The 21184-nt window shown below is 35.3% G+C and overlaps 1 protein-coding gene across 9 annotated transcripts; it reads right to left on the reverse strand.

Annotated features, from left to right (window-relative positions):
• Positions 1 to 115: 115 nt before the first annotated feature.
• Positions 116 to 21004, reverse strand: LOC105834798 (serine/threonine-protein kinase WNK1). 9 transcript variants are annotated; one of them, XM_012677555.3, is made up of 18 exons: positions 20848 to 21004; positions 18293 to 18836; positions 17169 to 17311; positions 14169 to 14412; positions 13755 to 14028; positions 10103 to 13673; positions 9782 to 10010; positions 8863 to 9060; positions 8407 to 8481; positions 5060 to 7404; positions 4644 to 4950; positions 4383 to 4553; positions 3257 to 3595; positions 2883 to 3069; positions 2658 to 2746; positions 2493 to 2557; positions 2163 to 2320; positions 116 to 2083 (listed from the first exon to the last, which is right to left on the reverse strand). In XM_012677555.3, the coding sequence occupies exons 2-18, from the start codon at positions 18524 to 18526 to the stop codon at positions 1413 to 1415; spliced, it is 9300 nt and encodes a 3099-aa protein (XP_012533009.1). In that variant the 5' UTR covers positions 18527 to 18836; positions 20848 to 21004; the 3' UTR covers positions 116 to 1412. The 9 variants fall into 9 exon arrangements, with proteins under 9 accessions (XP_012533009.1, XP_036141426.1, XP_036141340.1 ...); XM_036285533.1 differs by having other exon boundaries at positions 4383 to 4556; XM_036285447.1 differs by having other exon boundaries at positions 4383 to 4950; positions 8407 to 8478.
• Positions 21005 to 21184: the final 180 nt, after the last annotated feature.

The following is a 21184-nucleotide window of genomic DNA, read 5'->3' on the forward strand; positions in this document are numbered from 1 at the left end:
TTTAAAAAATTAGCTATAACGATCTATTGGTAAAGTATATAATATATTCAGCAGTCATTATTGTAAATTAAAACTATAATTGAATATTTCGCTACCTGAAATGACATGTCGCAGATTACCAAGAACTAAAAAGGAAATTTTTAATACGTTGCTCCAGTATGTTGACAGTGATACATCACGTAGATCAATTAAAAAGGTAATAATCAAACCGTCAACACACATTTGTCAGTGGTTTACAGATGGCATCGGACAATTTATCTCGGTACATCATATATATATCAAAATAAACAACGGTAGATAAAACGGCTACTACCAGCTTTAAAAGAAGATAATAATCACTAAAATAGTAAACGAGATATATGGGTTTGCTAACTAGTAACACATGACTTTTTTTCTTTAATTGAAATAGGCAAAATCGCTAGAAATACATTAAAGCATAACAGTGACTATATTAATCATATTTCTCTCTGCCTATTTTTTTCTTTTATCTCCAGCACATACATACCCGCACAATTATATGCATACATACGCATTCGCGCATACATACTCGTATAAGCGCTACATACACTCCTTTTCCCTTCTTTCTTTCTTTCTTTCTTTCTTTCTTTCTTTCTTTCTTTCTTTCTTTCTCTCTCTCTCTCTCTCTCTCTCTCCATTTTTTTGCCCCTTGCCCCTATCACTCACTCGGTCTGTTTCCGACACATTCAGCATACAGTAACAGTTATACACATATACCGAGCAGAATGGCCATATGCCATTTCAATCGTAAGACTAGCGGAGGCCTGTACTAATGTGAGCTGTGCTACTAAAGGAGTCAGGCAATAGAATCCCTTAGAGGTCTCAGCGAAGGAAGAGTTTTCTTTTTTCTTCTTTTTTTGTTTTTGATGCATCGAAGCACAGTACATGTAAAGGCCTCTATCTCAAGTTCCTGCGTTGCATTCGGAAAATTTATATATTATATGTATAATATATATATATGTGTGTGTGTGTGTGTGTATACACATACATCACACACACACATATATACATACATATATACACAATATATACCACTCTCCGCAGTATCTTACCACATTATTTCCGCTTCACTTCCGCTGCGAGGCACATATAATATCATGCACACGCTCAGATAGCGAGAATATTTGATATCTTGTTTAATATACGCAAGTGCGTTGTACACCGAAAAACATTATATATAGTTCCACTCACATTTTTTTCTTTTTCCAATTCGTCTTCGCACCTTTATGATAATGTCTTAGCAATGGCGCGCGCATTTCACAGCAAATTATGTATTCGGGTTACATTCGAGACGATAACGATGCGAAACTGCACTATAAACGGTACGGAGCGTTAAACTAAAAACGAACGCAGATCGACCGAAAAATATAGAAGCGTATGAGCCGAATGTTGCGTTATTGATCCGAATGCGAAGGAGGAACAGTTGAATTTTCGGCGGTGGTTGAATGATGCAGCTCCGCCGTCGGAGGTGTATCGTCACGCGAAGAATTTGTCACGTGAGATGTAGCGGGTGTTGTCGGCTGAGATTGCGTTGTGGGCGGCGTGTATATCAGTCGATAACCAGGTGGCAAAAAGAAACCGCCATGGGGAGTGCAGGTAAAAGTCTGAAAATTCGGTAGCGGCTGGCTCTCATGATATTGAATGTAGGCGCTTGTCGCGCCGGATATCGATAGAGACGCGGACGCGGGTAACGGTCCGGTTGTCGACGGGATATTCGTTCCCTCTGATAATATAGGAGCGAATTGGTACTGCGTCGGATTTCCAACCGCCGTGCTGTAAGTCATATCGATGCCCTCGGATACATCATTCAAGCAGTTATTACCCTGCTGAGAAACTACACTTTGCATACTTTCAGAAGGCACTACTGGAATTGGAATAACATAAGCATGCGGTATTCCAGCCGATGCCTGCTGCGGTTGAAGCTGCAGCGGAGTTTGCTTCAATTTCTGCATGGCCAGTCGTAAAGTCTCTTCCGTGTCCGGATAATTATTCGACCCTTTCTGCAATGGAGTCTGTGGTGCTGTACTAAACATCAGATAGTCCTCTGTTCCTGGAATTCTAGGTCCTACAAAATAACGCATCAATTAATATGCATTGTACATGAGAATATACATAATGAAATGAAATTAATTCGTATTACCGACCAGAAATATTTGTTGCAACCGTATGATAGAGCAACGGATGATGCTGATGGTGAAGTGCGCTTGCTTGTTGCTGTATAAGCAATTGCAGCTGATGTTGTTGGAAACGCTCCAACTCTTCTCTGTGTCTTTTTTGCAGTGTTTCTAGTTCCAAAGTTTGTCTATACATAATAAAAATTGTTTTACATCCTTAAAAAAATGAGCAAATTGTAAATTAACTTATTTGTCTACTTTTTAAGATTTTTGTTAATTTACTTTTTAAGGTGTTTTTGTTAGGTATTTTGTTAAATAACAAAAATTAACTTTTGCTCTTTACGTTCTAAATATTTTTACCTCTTTATAAGTAATTGATATTCTTCACTCGGTGTAAGAGCCACAAATCTGTCTTCTTTTTCAGGCTATGTCAAATAATATATTATTATTATTGAATTATTATATTCTTATCTTAAAGTTAGTTTTCTAATCTTTATATTTTTATTTCACAAGAATAAAACTTACTTCAATATTTGAAATATTAGTACCATGAGTTGCCTGCATAACAGGTGGAACAGAATTTTCTCGACTATGAGATATTTGTGCAGATATACCTATAATTAATAAATTTATTTCAAATGTCTACATAAGGTCTTCTTACATATGTTTACATAATATATCATATAATAAATTTATTATTACATAAATTAGTTTTTATTTTATTCTTATCGTTTGAATAAAACTCCTTACCATGTAGATCATCTGTATAAGACAGAATATTTTGCCGTTCTGACGTTCTTAATTCTTCTGTTTGTAATTGAGATCTTCCAATATCAACGTGTTGATTAATAGCAGCATTGCTATGAACAGGTGGGCCAGCAACTTTAGAAACCACAAATCTTGATATCTTTCTAGTAGGTTGAATAGGGTTTGTCTTCTGTAGTAAGGTAAAATTAACATTTCAACATTATTTTATTAAAAAATCAAACATACTATAAAACAATTTTCATCATAACTTTGTATTTTAGAAAGCACAATGCAACACCAAATCAATAAATGCAATGCATATCAAAATAAAAAAATAAGTAATACAATGTAAATATATTACATAAAATAGGCATTACCTCGTTAGTAGCATCTTGAAGTTCTGTTTGTTGAATTGGAGTATTGGTTCCAGACCGCGGTGTCACAATGTTAGGAGTAACAGTAGCCACAGGTATCATAGACACTGACTGTGCAGTCGTCAACAAATTTTGCGTTTGTGCAGATATAGGTGGTGTTAACGGCTGGATCGTCGCTGCGAAAACCGATCCTCTATGAATCTTCGCCAATTCCTGCTCCAGTTCCTGTAAACGGGATCCCGGTCTTTGAGCTCGTATCTTTACATTTTCTTTACTTGGGCTCATATTTTCAGACCCTACGGGAGCTCCTGGTATTGGACTGTCAAGAGAACATTCTGCATTCTGGAAAGAAATTTTATATGGATACTTTTGGGACAATAAAAATCTCCAGCTACACACATCTCAATCAGAATTGAAAAAAATTACTTTGTAAAAGTCATAAGTTATAAATTCTAAAAAGTAACATATTATAGTTTGAATTACTCAAAAAGTAACAAGTTATCATTACTTTTTAATTCTTGTGGGCTTTTTAATTTATGTTATTATTTTAAATCTTGCTTTTCTAACACTATTAAATTATTTTACTAATTTTAAAAAATTATAATAAATACTCAGTTATATACTACATTATTTTGAATATACTGAATTATTATTATTTTAATAACTTAAAATATATTTAATATATATATTAAATAAATTAATTTATTACACACGCACGCGCACGCACGCACACACACATACACGTATAATCAAAATTATGGGATCAATATTTTTTCCATTGAAAATAAAAACGTTTACCAAATTTGAACTTTGTAAAATCATCATAAATCATTGATCTGCAGTTTGATTTTAAAGTGTAAAATCTCTGTTTAGAATAATAGCTATTCTCAAAAACTTACCATTTTATTTTGCTAAACGCAGACTATATACTGATAAATAAACTTGAAATATATCGTCTATATATACATAAAATAACTATTAAATTATTAGTTACCAAAAAATACAATTAAGTTATAGATAAAAAAAGTCAAATTATAGTAACAAAAAAAACTCGAACTATAACTTCGTTATAAATAACAAATTACTTCTCAACCCTCACATCAAATATAAAACACCATAGAGAACTTACAGTTTGTGAAAGTGCAAATGCGTTAGAACTGTCCTGCGTTACAATAGAACCTTCGATAGTCGTGTCGGCTTGCGTATCGGTGAGAATATTGGAGGAATGTATTGTTGTTTGAGGAGATAACGGGCATGCGGCATTCGCGGACGAAACTGGCACGCCAATATTGAACAATTTCTGCTGCAAAGAATGCATGTACGCGTCATATCCTCCAACCATTTGATTATTATAAGGCGTGGCGGGATAACTTATAGGTGGTGTACCGACATTCAGCGATTCCGACGGCTGACTAGTCACTTGTACAAGTTTCTGATGTAAATCAGCTATAGTTTGCGGTCCTACACCACCTCCGATGTTTCCGACGCCATTTACATCTGACATTTTGTCCAATGAATTCTGTTGACTGAGTTTTCGGTGTTGTAACTGTTGCTGTTGCTGCGATTGCGACAATTGTTGTTGCAGAATCGATGTAGAATCGATGGACTCAACAAGAGTGTGCTCAGGCGTCACATCGTGACTGGAATTCTCATTTTCCGATGTAATTAACTGACAATCGGAACTAATACGACGTATACTGAAATGATAAAATAAACTTAACGTAAATTATAAAGTGATTGACATATGTATCGTATGATTCTTTTTTCTTCTTGTTATTATCGAATGGAATTGATAAACGTACATACCAATTTAAACTCGATGATTCCGGATTCTCAATTTCCAAAGATTTTGCTGGCTGCTGTTCTGGAAGTTTTAAATGTAAATGTGATTGATCCAATTGATTGACGACAAAAGATTCATTGTGCTGTTGGTCTTGAATAATCTGTTGTTGATGCATTTGTGGCTGCAAAGAGATTTGTTGTAACTGCAATTGATTTGGGAGTGGCTGCGGCTGATTTGGTCGCATCGGTTGCTGTATGGGAGCTTGATTAGTTACAATCCACTTTCCTGGAGCGGTCGATTGATTCGACACATTTTGAAGCATAGATTGCACCATCTGTGACTGCGCGTCAATCTGTTGAGGAGGAATCGTTACCGGGATCGATTGTGGTATCGACTGCACTTGATTTTGTTGAAGCACTGGCTGATTTTGAAACGCTTGCTGAAAGTTCTGTTGTCCCTGATATCCCTGATGCACAATCTGCCCTTGATAATTATGTTGAATAGGCGGTTGAATTTGCAGCTGATTCGTCTCCGGTTGGATAGGCTGAAAATACTGTTCGGACTGCACAGGCTTGTAATCAACTGACGCGGGAGCAACGACATTAGAAACAGCAGCAGGCTGTTCATGATTGGCCAAAGAATGAGGCGTAGTAGATTTGGACTTGGGATTCGAAAGTATGTTGGCTAAATTTTGCGCAAGATCTGGAAGCGTCGAGGATATCTCTTTCGTCTTAATGGCAACTTTAGGTGCAGAAGTATCGGTAGCGGTCACGACCGGATGCACAGAAGTAGTAACAGGTACCGGCATGGATGGAGGTAAAGTTCCCGAAACTTGTTGCACGTTTTGATGAAGAGGTTGAGTGGCTTCTACGACATTCTGTGACAATGGCACTGTACCGGAGATGTCTTGTGGAACAACTTGTACATGTTGCATGTGTGTCACAGGTATACTAGAGTTTGTAACTTGCCTTTTTTCTTCGGTTATGCCGGACAATTCCGAAATTTGAGAGTCTGAGGATTGGACATTAGACGTAGCGGGTAAACTCGACACTCTGCGATTTCGATCGTCCATTGTCGTTATCGGTTGTACCGGTTGCATAGGACCCGATAGTATAACGTACTGCTGCGTCGGAGGTTGCATCTGTTGCGGGACAAATTGCTGCACTGCTGGACGCTGAGGTTGCATCTGTTCCGCTTGTACGTGCATCTGCATTATGCCCTGTTGCATAGGGATTTGCTGTTGCGGTGGTTGCATCATCACGCCTGGTTGCATCATTGCTTGATTCGAATACTGCGCTTGCGTCTGAACTAATCCGTTCGAATGGAGCGGTTGAGACTGCAACTCCTGCGAATTGACCGGCACGAAATGCTGCACGCTAGTCTGAGGTATCTGTTGAGAGGTTTGCTGTGACGTTATCGTAGATCCCTGGACGATTATGGTATGCTGTTTCGATTGCCCGATAGTCGTGGTTTGTTGTACGTGTCCCGTTACTTGTTGCATTTGAATAATGTTCTGCTGCAATCCAATCGACTGTTGTCCCGGCTGTAAGATCTGTTGCGTGCTGTCTGTCTGCTCCATGACATACGGAATATTCTGAACCATCATTTCATTATTGCTAGTTGAGTCCAGAGTTGCCACACTCTGAACTTCTAAAACATTCGCTTCCATGTGTTCTTCATTTTTCACTATAGACTGTTCCACATTCGCAGTAGGCGCAGCGGGCTGCGATGCTAGTTGCGACGTCGTGACATTCATACAATCTACTCTTTCGCCGACGGTAGAAGATTCCTCATCAGCGGCAATATTTTTTTGTTCGAGCACAGGACTAACCAAAAAGCGAGAAATTTTACGCATTGGCGTCGGTACGGTCAAAGTTGATACCTCCGCACTAATATCTATGGGCGTATTTATCTCTTTAGTTATTCCAGATTCCTTTATATCTACTACGTCATGCTCTTGAGATTCTTTCGATACCTCACTCGCATAACCCACGCTCACTGTTTTATCTTGTATTTGAGTCTGAGCATGTGTTAAAAATGTTTGATAAGATTTGAAGGCCGAATTATTAGCATCATCTTGAATATTATTCTGTGCTTCTACAACTGTTTTCGCGGACGTTGCAGAAATGACAGTTTCTTGATTGTCAGTTGGGTCACTCGGTATATTTGTAGGTGTTAATGTGTCCGTATTTTGTGTAGATGTGGATGATCTCCTGGAAGCTTCCGCTGACGTATTTTCGGCACCGGCTTGACTGTCAGGGGTCTGAGCGACTTGTTGCTTCTCCAAAGTGGTATTAGCGATATGAGAAATAATCTGATCGATCGGCAATAATTTCGTTGGAGTAGAAGTATTTGAAGTTTCGTCTCTCTGAAATCGATATAAAATATTCACTTATTTCACATATTTATTAGTGACAGATAAATATATAATACAAACAAACTATATATATATATATATATATATATATATAGTATATATATATATACATATACATATACATAACATATACACACACAATATACTTAATAAACTTATTAATAATTCTGAAAAAAATTCAAAATATATCTTACAATATTATTATAAAGAAATTGTAGGAAAAAATTCTTTAAAGATAACTCTACAAAAAACAATTTTATTTAAAAATGTATTATAAAAACATTCTTACTTTTATTTGTGCAGTGAAAATAATTTATCAAATTTATTATCATGCAATAAATACTTAATATAATGCAAAATGTATAAATATAGAAATAAAATATATATATATATATATATATATATATATATATAATATACAAATATGATGCAAAACATGTTTATGTATATAAAAACAGAACAAACTATTTTTAAATTTTTATGATCTTAAATGCTTTATAAAATTTTTACAAAATAAAAATACGCAGAAATTTTTTCAATATATAAATCAATACAGTCAATAAATACACATACAAAATAATATACACATGTACGTGATTTCTTATACATATACGTTGTACTATATATAAGATAATCTGCAAAAAAAGGTGTAAAAATATAATGTAAATATGAAAAAGAAAGTTTCGACATTTTCAACAAAATTCTATACGCTATACGAAAATCTATTTCAGTTATGTTTTCTTTAAAATTCAGTTATTTCTTTTTCTATAGTATAAAAAAATTAGTATAACAAAAAGTAAAGTCTTTAAATCTCAAAACTTTCTTAAGTTTCTGCATACATAACGTGAACCTATAACAAGACAAAATTATAATGACTTAATAAAATTTCAGAGTATAATTGGTGCAAGTGTAACAGAGAGATGCGTAAACGTCCACAGGTGTAATTCTGAAATATAGGACAAACAGGAGAAGGGACGGAATCGATGAACTCACCGAACGGTGCCTACGATGGACTTTGTACGACGATCGGTGGCTACTTTGACGTGTTAGCGAGCCATGTCTCACCTGCTGCGTCCAAAACCATATATACCAATTATATACATACCCTTGATTTTATATTGAAAATATATGTTCCATACAAATCCCCTAAGCTAGTTTAATATTATTCTGTCTTGGCTTATATTCAATTTTAAATAAAAATGCAAATTGCTACCTTTAAAGAGAAAATGACTACGTTATTTATTTAAATAAATTGTCTTGGACGCGTCTATACGTTTAAAAAGTACAAAAGTTTTACGCGTAAAATAGCGCTCTTATAAAGCAATTAATGATAGAATTCTGCAACATATGATGTAAGTATCATAAGTGTCACAATTTACACCATACACCGCACCTTTAACGATGACATTAATATTAACTTATATTCTTTATTAGCTATAAAAATAATACCTTAGCTGTATCGAGACTGTGATCGCGATCCCTAGGACGTCGGCTTGTAACCGGGCTTCCACCAGCAGACTGATCGGGCGGGCCATGTGCTACTAAAGGCAGAGTACGCGTAGGATCCAAGCGCAATTGTTTAACAATGTCTTCAATTAATTCTATGAAAGTCTCGCATTGAGATTGCGGCAATAGATTTTCAGCAACCTAGATATATTAAGAAAATATTAAAAAACGAATAAAAATTGTAGATAAAATGTAAGATTAAAAAATGATATATATCAAGTAAGATATCAACACAGAGTATTTACTTAAATTTTGCAAAAGAATTCCTTGAGAATTCCTGGATTTTCCAGGAGTTTTATTCAAAATTCTGATTAAGATTAGAGGATTTTTTAATAGCTTTAAGATAAATATATTTTATCATTTTTAAATATTTCTTATTCAATACAATCAACGCTATGTAATCATACAAAGAAAAGCTATTTGCATTTTTAAGTATTAAATTTGAGAAAGTAACAAAAAGAAATAATGTAAATAAAAACTACATAGGGCATGTTATAATCTATCCGCATATTAAAATAAATACAAATTAAGTTTACAATGTATTTAATTCAGCAAAAAGGAAATAATGTAGTGTTACTAATTTATTTATAAAGACTCGCGAGTCACAAAAAAAATTTACGTGAATGTATATGCCACATATATTGCTCATCGATTTTGCATCAGAAAAAGTAATCAAAGAAACAATTTTATAAAAAAATTGAATATAAATTTAGTTTTCTAAAAATTTTCCTATAAAAAATAAGTACTAACGAAATCTCATAAAAATCCACTAAAATTTATGATTTTCAATAAAAAATAAATTTCCTGAAAACTCTGATTTTTCGTGGTGGTAAACAGTATGTAAAAGATACATGATCCTTACCAAATTGTTAGCAATGTCCGTTGGTACCATATCGTCTCGATCAAATTTAAATGTAACAGTCTTTTGTTTACTTGTATCTAACTGGCACTCGACAGTCATTGATTGTCCTTCACCACTACTGACAGACAAGACTGTTAATTTAATGCCCGGTTTCTTACGTTTAGTTCCTGAACGTTTTATCCGGCTTCTCTCGGAAGCAGGAACGCTCTCGGAATTTTCTAGTGTGACTCTAAAAAACAAAATGTATTCAATTAAGTTTACAATTTTTCACTCGTTTTCATTACAATTTTTACGAGTTTTTATACTTGTATCTTGCCTTACCCATCGTTTGACGCTACAGTCTGCTGTGCAACGCTCATTACGACTGGAGCAGGTACAGTAATTTGATCTTGCGGTAAATTAATTGATAGATCTGGCGGCAGAGACTGTATCGAATCCATTGTATCCTGTTTTATCAATGAAGATCTGTCAGTTGTAGGACATTGATCCACATTTGAAAGAAAATGTTGATGTTGCTGCTGTAGATTGTTGGACGACTGCGCTGAAATGTTCGCCATATTGGGCGTTATCGACATGGAATTGGGCATAACATTTGTGCTTTGCGAATACTGCATTTGCACGAGAATATTTTGTTGAGACTGAGGCTGTGGATTGCCAAGTAAAGTGGGTGCATTCTGTATATTGGGAATCGTTGAAGTCGAAACATTTTGCATATGCGGCATAGTTGACGTATTGTTGACACCTATAGCCGACGGTATAGGTGTCTGAACCTGACCACCTGCCGACGGAATGTATTGCGACTGCGACGATACGGGCACCGTACCCGCGGCAGGTAAACTCGTATGAGAATAAATCTGCGTCGCAGTTTGGGTAGACGATAAGATTTCTACGTGACCAGAAGGATTAGTAGACGTAGTGTAAGTGTGAAATATTTGTTGCGGCATTGCTGTTTGCTGATACAAAGACCCCGCTGATACGTATCCCGAAGAGCCAGCAGCGCTCTGCTGATAATATTGCTGATTCTGAACGGGCGGCGAACCAACGGTATGTTGATGCAGCTGCTGAACATGCTGAAGTTGCGGTTGCGCCACGTATTGCTGTTGTTGAAGCTGTTGATGCATGTGCTGTTGTTGAGGCAATATCTGCATTTGAGGCTGCATCTGTTGTTGCATCTGATGAGGAATCTGTTGTGGAACGCTCATCTGATTCAATTGTATATATTGCTGTTGCTGGTGAACATGCTGTTGCTGTTGCACCTGTGGAAATTGAGGCTGAGCTTGAAGATTTTGCGGAGTCGAACATTGCGGAGAATTTGCATTCAAACTCTGTGGGACGTGCTGAGGATACTGTTGCTGTTGTTGCTGCTGATATTGTTGCTGTATTTGTTGTTGGTATTGTATTTGCTGTGCTTGTTGAGGCTGCACGACCGGTGTTTGCTGTTGGATTATCGGTTGTTGTTGGACCAACTGAACCTGTTGTGCTTGTAAATTATGTTGTGGAGCTTGTTGAGCAGTCGACTGTAATTGCTGTTGCTGAATGGGCATTTGAGTTTGTGGCAACTGCATCGAAACTGGATTTTGCATCTGTATATTAATATTAGATTGAATTTGTGGTTGCTGCTGTTGTTGCTGCTGCTGTTGTTGCTGTAATTGCATCTGCTGAAGAAGCAGTTGTTGCTGTAGCAAGCTCTCAGCGTTTGCAGCGTTAGCTGTGACATCTGTAGTTGTACCAGCGTTTTCTCTATCCAAGCGTTCTTTTTCTTCTTTGGCTTTACGATCTTCTCGTTCTCGCAGTAGAGTAGTAATTTGCGACTTCAACATCTTAGCCACTGCTTTGGCATCTTCCTCTAATATAAGGCTAGATTTTGCCATTTCTAGCGCTACTTCTTCCGCGTTATCAGCTTGTATGTCAAAGTCAAATTGTATCGCTTCATTTTCCTTGTGCTTATTGCTGCGTTTCTTTGGATCCAGAACACGTAATCTAAACTCAACACGCGACAGCTCAGTATCCGCGACCGCCGAATCTCGCGAAACCATCTCCAATTTCAATCCGACATCATCGGCGAAAAATTCATGATTAAGTAAGTCCTTAACGAGCGGTCGTTCTTCCTTCTTCAGACGTATACACATTTCTATAATATCACGTACTTCCGGATTTTCGACTTTATCGTAGCTCTGCGGTTTAACACCCGACACTACGCGTTTGTATATTTGTGCTGGCCCCGTACATTCCGAATATGGATACTCACTAGTAGCCATCTCGAGCATACACATTCCGAAGGCATAAACATCGACCGATTCGTCATAATGCTCCTCATACATTTCAGGCGCCATAAATTCTGGCGTACCAATAACACTCTTTGCAAAACTACGATTCTTTAACGTTGCAAGACCTAAATCACCAATTTTCACGCTTCCCGTTGTACCCGTGATAAAAATATTGTCACATTTCAAATCACGATGTATAATGGGTGGTGATCTAGAGTGAAGAAAGCTCAGGCCTTTCAAGATTTGCCGACACCAAGATTTTACTACTTTGGGATTAATCTTCTTAAATCTTCTTAAATACGTTTTTAATGTTCCTGATGTCATAAGCTCAGTGACTAGTACAATATATTTCCTACGGGTAAGTGTAACTTCCCAATAGTCATAAAACCTTACAATATTCGGATGTTGTAATCCCTTTAACATTTCTGCTTCTTCCCTGAATCTTAATCTCTCTGTCTTGTTCAACTTTTTCTCTTGCAGTTCGCACCAAGCTACAGCTACACCCGTTTGGGTATCTAATCCGCGATAAACAGTCTTGAAACTGCCACGACCTATTTCTTCTTCAAATTTCAAAAATCTCCCGTCCGGTGAAATACCGACAGCTTTCTCTTCATCATCGTCGTCTTCGACGGTCTGTACCTTAACTTTCATTAATAAATTTTGCACTTCCTCCATTGCCATTGTTTTTTGCGACAATTTCTCATCCGCTTTAAAATTTTCGTCGAGTAACGGACCGATAAAACCTTCCGCCGTTTCTTCTTGCGTGACTACATCTTTCTCGGAATGTTCCCTCATCTTTGCCTCGTCTCGCAAAGTTGTATTCTCATCTATCTCGGAGTCTAATGGCGGAACTTTGCCTAATTTACTTAAAGATTCATGAAGCGCCTGTGTTGCTACTATGTCGCTGATACTGGTGCCATCGTCATCGTATATCGTCACCCTTTCCTCCTCCCCTTTTTCCACATCCACTGTCTTGGTATCTGCATCCGTTACCTCCTCCAATACTTTTGATGTTACAAACCTCGAATTCTTAATTACTTCTTCGCTTAAATTTACGTTACTCTTGACCCTCGTTATCTTCTCCTCCTTAGTGCTGCTTACAGCATTTAAAGGGTCTGTAATTTCTTTATTTGTATCATCACCGCCATCTATGTACTCTTCAGATTTTCTATTTTTTCCTTGTTTACCTTCATTACTATCATCTGTGGAATTCATTTCCATCGATATCGTGGTATCGTTTAAATCTCTTTCTACATTGGCTGTTTCAATATCTTTACTATTATGATGTTCAATCATTTTTTCTGCGGAATTTATATTTTTATGTTTTAGAACTTTTTGGTCACTACTACTAATAGATCTGGCATCAAGGGTAGAACTCGACGATTTTTGCTTATCATTTATAATACTTTCCTGATTAACCGCGTGTAATTCATGTACTGCAGATGACTTTATTGACATAACATTTTTTTGTTCAAACTCATTTAAAATCACGTGTTGTACATCCGCAGCATTCCTTGACGAATCGCTACATTCGACAGGAACATGTTCCACATTTGCTTCCTCATTCTTGCCCAATTTTGCAGACTTTGCTTTACTAACTGGTGTAGAAGGTATAGAACTAGAACCTATACAACACAATATAATAAAATTTTTATAGATTTCTCTTAGATATTATACAATTTTATTTTAAACCTTCAAAATTTTACCTAGTGTTGTAAACGCATTCTCCGTTGCTGCGAGTGCTTCTTCAGCATCACTGAAACTACGATCATTTTCATGATCAAAAGATGATGAATTCACACTTGGGGTAGATGATCGATCAGAGATACGCAAGGCAGACAGTACTTTCTTTTTACAAGATGGCGAACTAGTCGCGAGACCGTTGCTAGTTATAGATAAAGAATCAGTACTTTGATCGTGTCGCTGTATTCGAATTTGCTTTTTAGAGATATTAGCCGAGCGACTTATATTGGATAATACCTACATAAAACACAAAAAATGACACATTAAATGACAGTTCAAAATGTATAATAGTATATGATAATAAACATTTCTTAATCATGTTATACAGTTGACATTTCTATTTAAATTTTTAATTTCACTACTGCAACTCAACTAACCTTCCTATCACCAGTAGTGTTGGCACTAGGACCTGCCTGTGTGACAATAGATAGCTTTCTTTGGCGTCTGTGAGTGTGTGCGTGGATCCTTTGGACAACTCCGCTTTCCGGAGAGGCTAAGTGGCCCACTCCCAAATTACTGCCACTTTGTCCGTCAGAGATTCCACTGGCCACCAGCTTAGGACATAAACTAGACAAGCCACCGCCAGTTCCACCTGAAGAACGTTGCCTGTTTGTCTCATACCTGAAATCCCACACAGATCATTTTATAACAAGAACAACAAAACTGTTTTATTTTATATAAGATATTATTATATTAATATTTCAATTAATTTTTGCAATATTTATTTTATTTAGATCTTAGTAAAAAAAAATTTAGATTAAATTAAGAGTTAATAATCATGTTAATATGTTAATATGTTAACATGTTAATAATCTATAACATTAATATTTACATGTTCATAATCTGTAACAATAGTATTTAAATTAATGAAAAGCTTGTTTTATGTTGCATGTGTATATATGTATATATAAATCTTCTAAAAATAGACATTAAATGACTCCTCTATAAAAAATGTCACTTTTCTCATCAAAATTTTATGAAAGATATGATGAATTTTATTTCATCATATCTTATTTAATATTTAAATGCTATGCATGTACATGTGTACACACATTCACAAACAAAATTTTTCAAGAGAAAATATAACCATTATATAATCATTGATTATCAGTATATAATTTTTTTTTATTTTAACCAGTGGATCACTTAATGTTTTACAGTTTTATAATTTTATATTTCTCTCTTATTTTCAGGCTTTGTTTTTCCAGATTGTCATTTTTAATTCTTATATTATAAACTTCAAAATATTAAATAAAATGACAAGGTGACAAAGTCGCAGTCCCATGGACTAGAGTATAAATTAAGAATATGAAAATAAATGTGGTAAGCTAAAGTTAAAAGTGCAGAAAAACTTTAAAAGACAAAATTACAAACTTTAAAAAATTATATTGCTATTAAAAATCTCTTATTCATGTGGCGTGTGTGGGGTGGTGTGTGTGTAAAGTTTTATGTTGTACATTTTGTGTGTTGCATGTACTCATATATGTATGTGTGCATGTACTCATATAATATACTAATATAAACTATTTATTTATATAAAGCATTTGTCACATTAGTGTATAACAAACTTATTGTGTAATTACAATTAATTTAAGTATACTCTTAATTATCAAGAAAGAGGGGATTAATTCATTTGCAAAAAATAGCATTCTAAAAATGCTAATGTAAGTATTAATTTGAATTAAAAAATGACTAAATAATTTTCTTAAGAGAATGCTGGATGGCTCTCAAATTTGATCGGGGTCGATAATGTAGAGTCATTCGTGCACATCATTAGTGAGATTTCGTATATATTTCTTTTATAAATTTGGAAATTCTTTTCCAGAATTAAAGTACACATATTAATATCTATCTGTGAATTGGACTTTATATCGAGAACGAAAAATATTTTGTTTTGCTCTACTTGTCGACTTTTCACGCGTATATAATCTAAATTTTCATTTCGCAATTTCGTCTCAATTAAGCACTAAAATCTATTTTTCGAAACTCGACACTGTTCTCATCGTCTATTATAGTCTGTGAATACGAATTTCGTAAGTACAAACTGTAGATCTTTTATATTAAGCAAACATTGTTATGATATAACAGCAAATTAATAATTTTTTTCCGTTTTTGGTAGAAACTTCATTCCACAGACTGGTAGCAATGTGTATTCTTTTATTCTGAAATAAAAAGATATGGCAAAACAAAAATTACTGTCTTTTTGTCAGTGAAACAAACAACTCCAGCATCCCCTCAAAATGCTCTTGAGCTTCGATATTCAGCTTAGTAACTGTGTTTCAAGACTAACGAAGCCTGTCGGCGCGTAGTTTATATAAACTGAGAAATTAATAAAATTATATTTATCACCAAGATCCGATGCAGACCGTATAGGCAATCTACTTCATTATATATTTAAATAATTATCTATTTACATTTTAAAAAAAATTATACACATTATATCACTGATCTGACTTTATATTATCAATAAATTCTATTTTATATTTAAAAAATAAACAAATTTCATAATTTATTACAAATGTGCCATATCAAGTTCCACATATCAAACACAAAGTTCTCAAAAACTTTTACAATTTTAGAACAAAAATTGTTAAAATTTTTACATTTTAAACTAAAAAAATTAATTTAATTATAAATTTTATTATGATAACATTGACAGCTTGAAGCAAATAAACAGGCATGCATTTTACTACAATGTCAACGGCTTAAGCAAACAAAAACTTAGATGTATACAAATTTAAATATTTGTGTAATTTATAATTGTTTAATAATAATACGGCCAAAAAAGTTTAGTAAAAGTTTTAGTAAATAAATTCTAAAATTGAAAATCTTAAAATGCAAAATGATGTATGGATCTATGAAATATATTAAAATAACATGCTGTTAGCACAGGATTGCGTTAATACATCACAAAATTTTCAAAATATGGTTTTAATAAGTTTTGAATATTAATAAAAGATAATCATTGACAAAATATTGGCAAGTATAAATTTTACTTGAAAAATTATTTGATACATACAGACATTAAATAATTGTTAAAAAATATATTTGTGAGAAACTCGATTTAAATTTTATCATATACACAATAAAAAATAATAATTTTAAGATTATGCACATTAATATTTATATATAGAGAAAATTTATATCCACTCTTCCTTGAGCTATCAAGACTCTATTATAGTAATAGTTACATAAGTGCGCAATTAATAACAGAATTTTGTAAAGCAGAATATTTAGAAAAATTAAAAGAAAATTTAGTGTAATTTATTGTAAGTTAAAAAAGAGATTACAATTAAAGAAATAGTTCATAAATAAATAGTAAGATATAACAAATGACAATGTAAGAAGCATGATTTTTGATACAGACATCATTATACCTGTCCTGCCTGCTGTGGCCAGATGAAAAGAATCCACGCACTGTATTGCCTATAGCTGCTCTCTTTTTAATCTCCCTATTTCTTTCTCTGTGCCCCCCAGATCCAGTGCTCACCTGATGATCTTGACGAACACCTTTATTACCCTACAACAATATATAGAAATTATTCAGACATACCCATATTTCTTTATAGAATATTTCAAAATACCAGACATTAAATCTAATTTTTGTAGAATGTTTATTCAAATTTTGAAAAAAAATTTCCTGAGAATTCTCGATTTTTCCAGAAATTTTATTCAAAATTCTAGGTAAAATTAAAAAAAAATTTTAATGAAGCTTTAAAATAAATTTATTTTATTGTTTCGTAATTATGCAATTATAAAAAAACTACTTAAATTATATATATTAATTTTTCAAAATACTTTAAAAGAATAATATTAACTGAATGGCACATAACCAAGCATGTGTCTGTAATATAAAGATTTAGATCAAAAATAGTTCAAAAAGTGATTAAATATTTAATGCTAAATTGAAAAGATGTGTACTGTCTTTTATTGTCACTGCTTTTTCAATAAAAACTCACGACGTGAATGTACATAAATGTCATATTTATTCGTAATCCATTGTTATTTTGTATTATCAATTTTTTAAAAATAATAAAAAAAAACAATTTTGTCAAACAGAAAAGGGTGAACTTTAAATTTAAAAGTTCCAAAAATTTTTCTGAGAGTTTCAATAAAATTCTATAAAAATCCCTGAATTTTTATAGAATTGAATTTTCAAGAATAGAAAAAGAATTTTCCTGAAAATTCCAGGTTTTCCCAGTCTTTTTCTCAGATAATAATAAAACCTTGTTTTAATAACATGGAACCTATTTTAAGTATACATTAAGGACCAGTTGTTCCAACTTTTTTGTATATTTACCTATAATATAAATGTCTTTATTCATTAAAAAAAAATGAAGATAAACACATGCTTAACTGATAGATAAGTTTACCAAGAAGTTGGAACAATTAATTCCAAGTGACAGAGAAATGTTTAAAAATGTAAAGCTTACTTAGAATTTATCAGAGTATAAAAATTGTAAAAATACAGAATGAAAATGTACATATTGTAAAATCTTACCTTTAAACCGAGAAACTTGATGTTTAAATTAGAGTTTGCACTTGTTGGGACAGGACTTAGGTCACACCGCAACCGTCTATGTGACTTTTCAACTACTGGGGGATCTTCGTCCACGTTCAATTGACTTCCAATCGAGAAAGCATGCGACTGCGTTAATATAATATCATCTGTACCGTGCTTATAGTTGCTGTTCACTGAACTCACTGTCTTGCTGTCATTGTAGCATCTCGGCATTGCACATAACCAACTTTATTTGAAATTCTTTTTCACAAAATTTACTTTCCCTATTTCCTTACACTTCTACACTTATCCCTTCGCTCCAATGTAAAATGTGGTAAGACTCGTATTATCATTGCCGCCTTAAGGTAATCAAGTTCAAAACTTTTTTCTTCCAACTCTGTGACTATATATCTCTTAACGAGCAGTCTTTTTTGTAAGATTTAAAATGTCCATATTTGTAACATTTGGGACTTAGACTACTTATCCTGCCATACAATTGCTGAGCTAGCTAGCAAACTTCTAGTGCCCGAGGAACTAAAACAATCTGAAATCAAAAAAACAATTTCATTCAATTATTGCATAAAAGTTCCATTGTACATTTTTATTTTATTCTAACTTTATTTGTAAATTTTTTCTATAGAAAAGGTTATGCATTTTACTTTGTTACCTTATTCTAATTCCAAAAATTAAAAAAAAATAAAGAGTAAGTTAAACAGAGATTAAAGTTACTCTACATTGGTAGAAACAGACCTTAGTTATTTCATAAAGAATATAAAAGTAAAAGGAAATAGTTTATTATTATTGTATAGTAAATAAAACATTATTTTAACTCTTACTAAAATTTCTGCAACATTCCTACTATAATTTTAATAAATTAATGTAAAAAATTAGCTAATATATTTATTAATACTTTATTTATTAATTGATATATTTGTATATCCAAAATTTTATATTGCAATGATAGAAATTAATATGTAAGAAATAAATAAAAATTTAATTTAACGAGCTCACTAATAGCTATGAACAAATACATGTGTATTTAGTCTCACACATCAACAAATACCATTGCCTCTAAATTGCAGGAATTCCTCTACAGTTTACTTCGCAATACCTGATACGCACGCCAAAAAAATAGTTAACAAAAATCGATACACGAATGCTACGATTTTATGCCTTCAATTACCTTCATTTCGTATTAAGAGATACACTATTAACTGCTAATTACGAAGAATTATTCGTCCGATAAATAAAATCAAAAGTGACGTACATTCACGTAACAGGCGCACGGACCCCTAAACGGAGTATTACCGCAGATCAATTTGCTATCAAACTACATTAACGCGTCAATCGAGAGAGAGAGAGAGAGAGAGAGAGAGAGAGAGAGAGAGAGAGAGAGAGAGAGAGAGAGAGAGAGAAAGAGAAAAGGAGAGGGAGAGAGAGGGAGGGAAGGAGAGAGAGAATGAGAGATAGTCGTAGAGACGTAGGAGCGTTTAGTTTGATTTTGATCGGAAACGTACACGCGCGCGCGAGCGTATCACTAACAAAGAGAGACGCGAGGGGACACCGTCGTCCTCCGTCCCGTTAAAGTCGTAGAATGTTGTCAAGCACCGCGGAATATGCCGCTTGAAAAATATGACAATACACAAAGTGTCCCGACACAGCACACCCACACGCGCGCGCGCGCAGGCACACACACGCGCCACGTTGCGCTTCTTCAACGCGTGAATACAGTCAAACGCGACGACCCGTTGACACGGGTGAAGGAAGCGGCATTAACACGGCGGTCGTGGAAGATCTCTCGCGCGCGCACGCGCACATCCACACGCACGCATGCACGTACGCACGCACACAACATAGTGAACGTAGACGCATTCGCAAATCAAACGACGCATACCCGTTCATTGCACACACATACGTATTTACGCGCGCACACACACACACGTGTGCGAGAGCGCGAGCGCGAGGCGCACGGTGGCGTTAAAGGCACACCGCACGCGCGTGCGAGAGACAGAAGATAATGTGACATCTATCCCAAAAATATCGCTCGTCTCGGGCGACGTCGGGGGTTTTGCGCGTCGCGCGGAGCGGCGACGTCTCGTCGGGCGGGCGAGGTGGCGCCGAGGCCGCGGCGCCCCGCGGCACGTCATGCGGCACGCCGTTATTTTTGACTGATAAAGTATCTCGCAGTGTCGCGAGTCATGTACATGTCATGCGGAGGTGTGCGTGACCACAGAGAGAGAGAGAAAGAGAGAGAGAGAGAGAGAGAGAGAGAGAGAGAGAGAGAGAGAGAGAGAGAGAGAGAGAGAGAGAGAAAGAGAGAGAGAAAGAGAGAGAGAGAGAGAGAGGGGGGGGAGTTAGTGTGTGTGAGAGATGCACGAATCAACCAGCAGTACCTACTTCGGTATCTCGAGCTTTCATGCGGGGGGGGGGAGAATCAGTGTTCGTCCGCTCTTTCGTATTTTCGTTATCACCGACGCGCACCCGGTCATACTAGGTCCCGCGGTTGCGTCAACAAATCAGCACTCATCAAAACCCCTTAGCCAGCCGGTACTCACATTTGTATCGCAGAAAATTCGCCCCGACTACACCCAAATAACTACCATTTTTTTCCACCACTGAACGCTACGCACTCTCACGGTGCTATGCGCAAAGCGGCGGTATGCACTAATCGACGTAGCTCGGGCGTCTGGCGAGCGACCCCGTCGTCGTTGAGTCTCGCGCACATAACGCTAGGTGGCACGCGCTACTGGCATTATCGTCATTGACAGTGGATTATTTAGATGAAGTATTCAACTGTGAATATTGGCCTTTTAAAGATTAGGGTCGGTATTCATAGTCGATTTTTATAGCGTTTTCAACCGGCTGGGGGGCTCAATATGGGGCTGTATTGTG

This window comes from Monomorium pharaonis, chromosome 1 (genome assembly GCF_013373865.1).
Source record: "Monomorium pharaonis isolate MP-MQ-018 chromosome 1, ASM1337386v2, whole genome shotgun sequence".
Lineage (NCBI taxonomy): Eukaryota > Metazoa > Arthropoda > Insecta > Hymenoptera > Formicidae > Monomorium > Monomorium pharaonis.

What these genes read in the sequence shown, in the direction of transcription:
- LOC105834798 (XM_012677550.3), bottom strand. Translation starts at nt 18,526, where the DNA reads ATGCCGAGATGCTACAATGACAGCAAGACAGTGAGTTCAGTGAACAGC. An exon ending in ACTGTAGCGTCAAACGATGG is followed by an intron (nt 10,011 to 10,102) that starts GTAAGGCAAGAT and finishes TTTGTTTTTTAG; the next exon opens with AGTCACACTAGAAAATTCCG. An exon ending in TATCAATTACTTATAAAGAG is followed by an intron (nt 2,321 to 2,492) that starts GTAAAAATATTT and finishes TATTATGTATAG; the next exon opens with ACAAACTTTGGAACTAGAAA.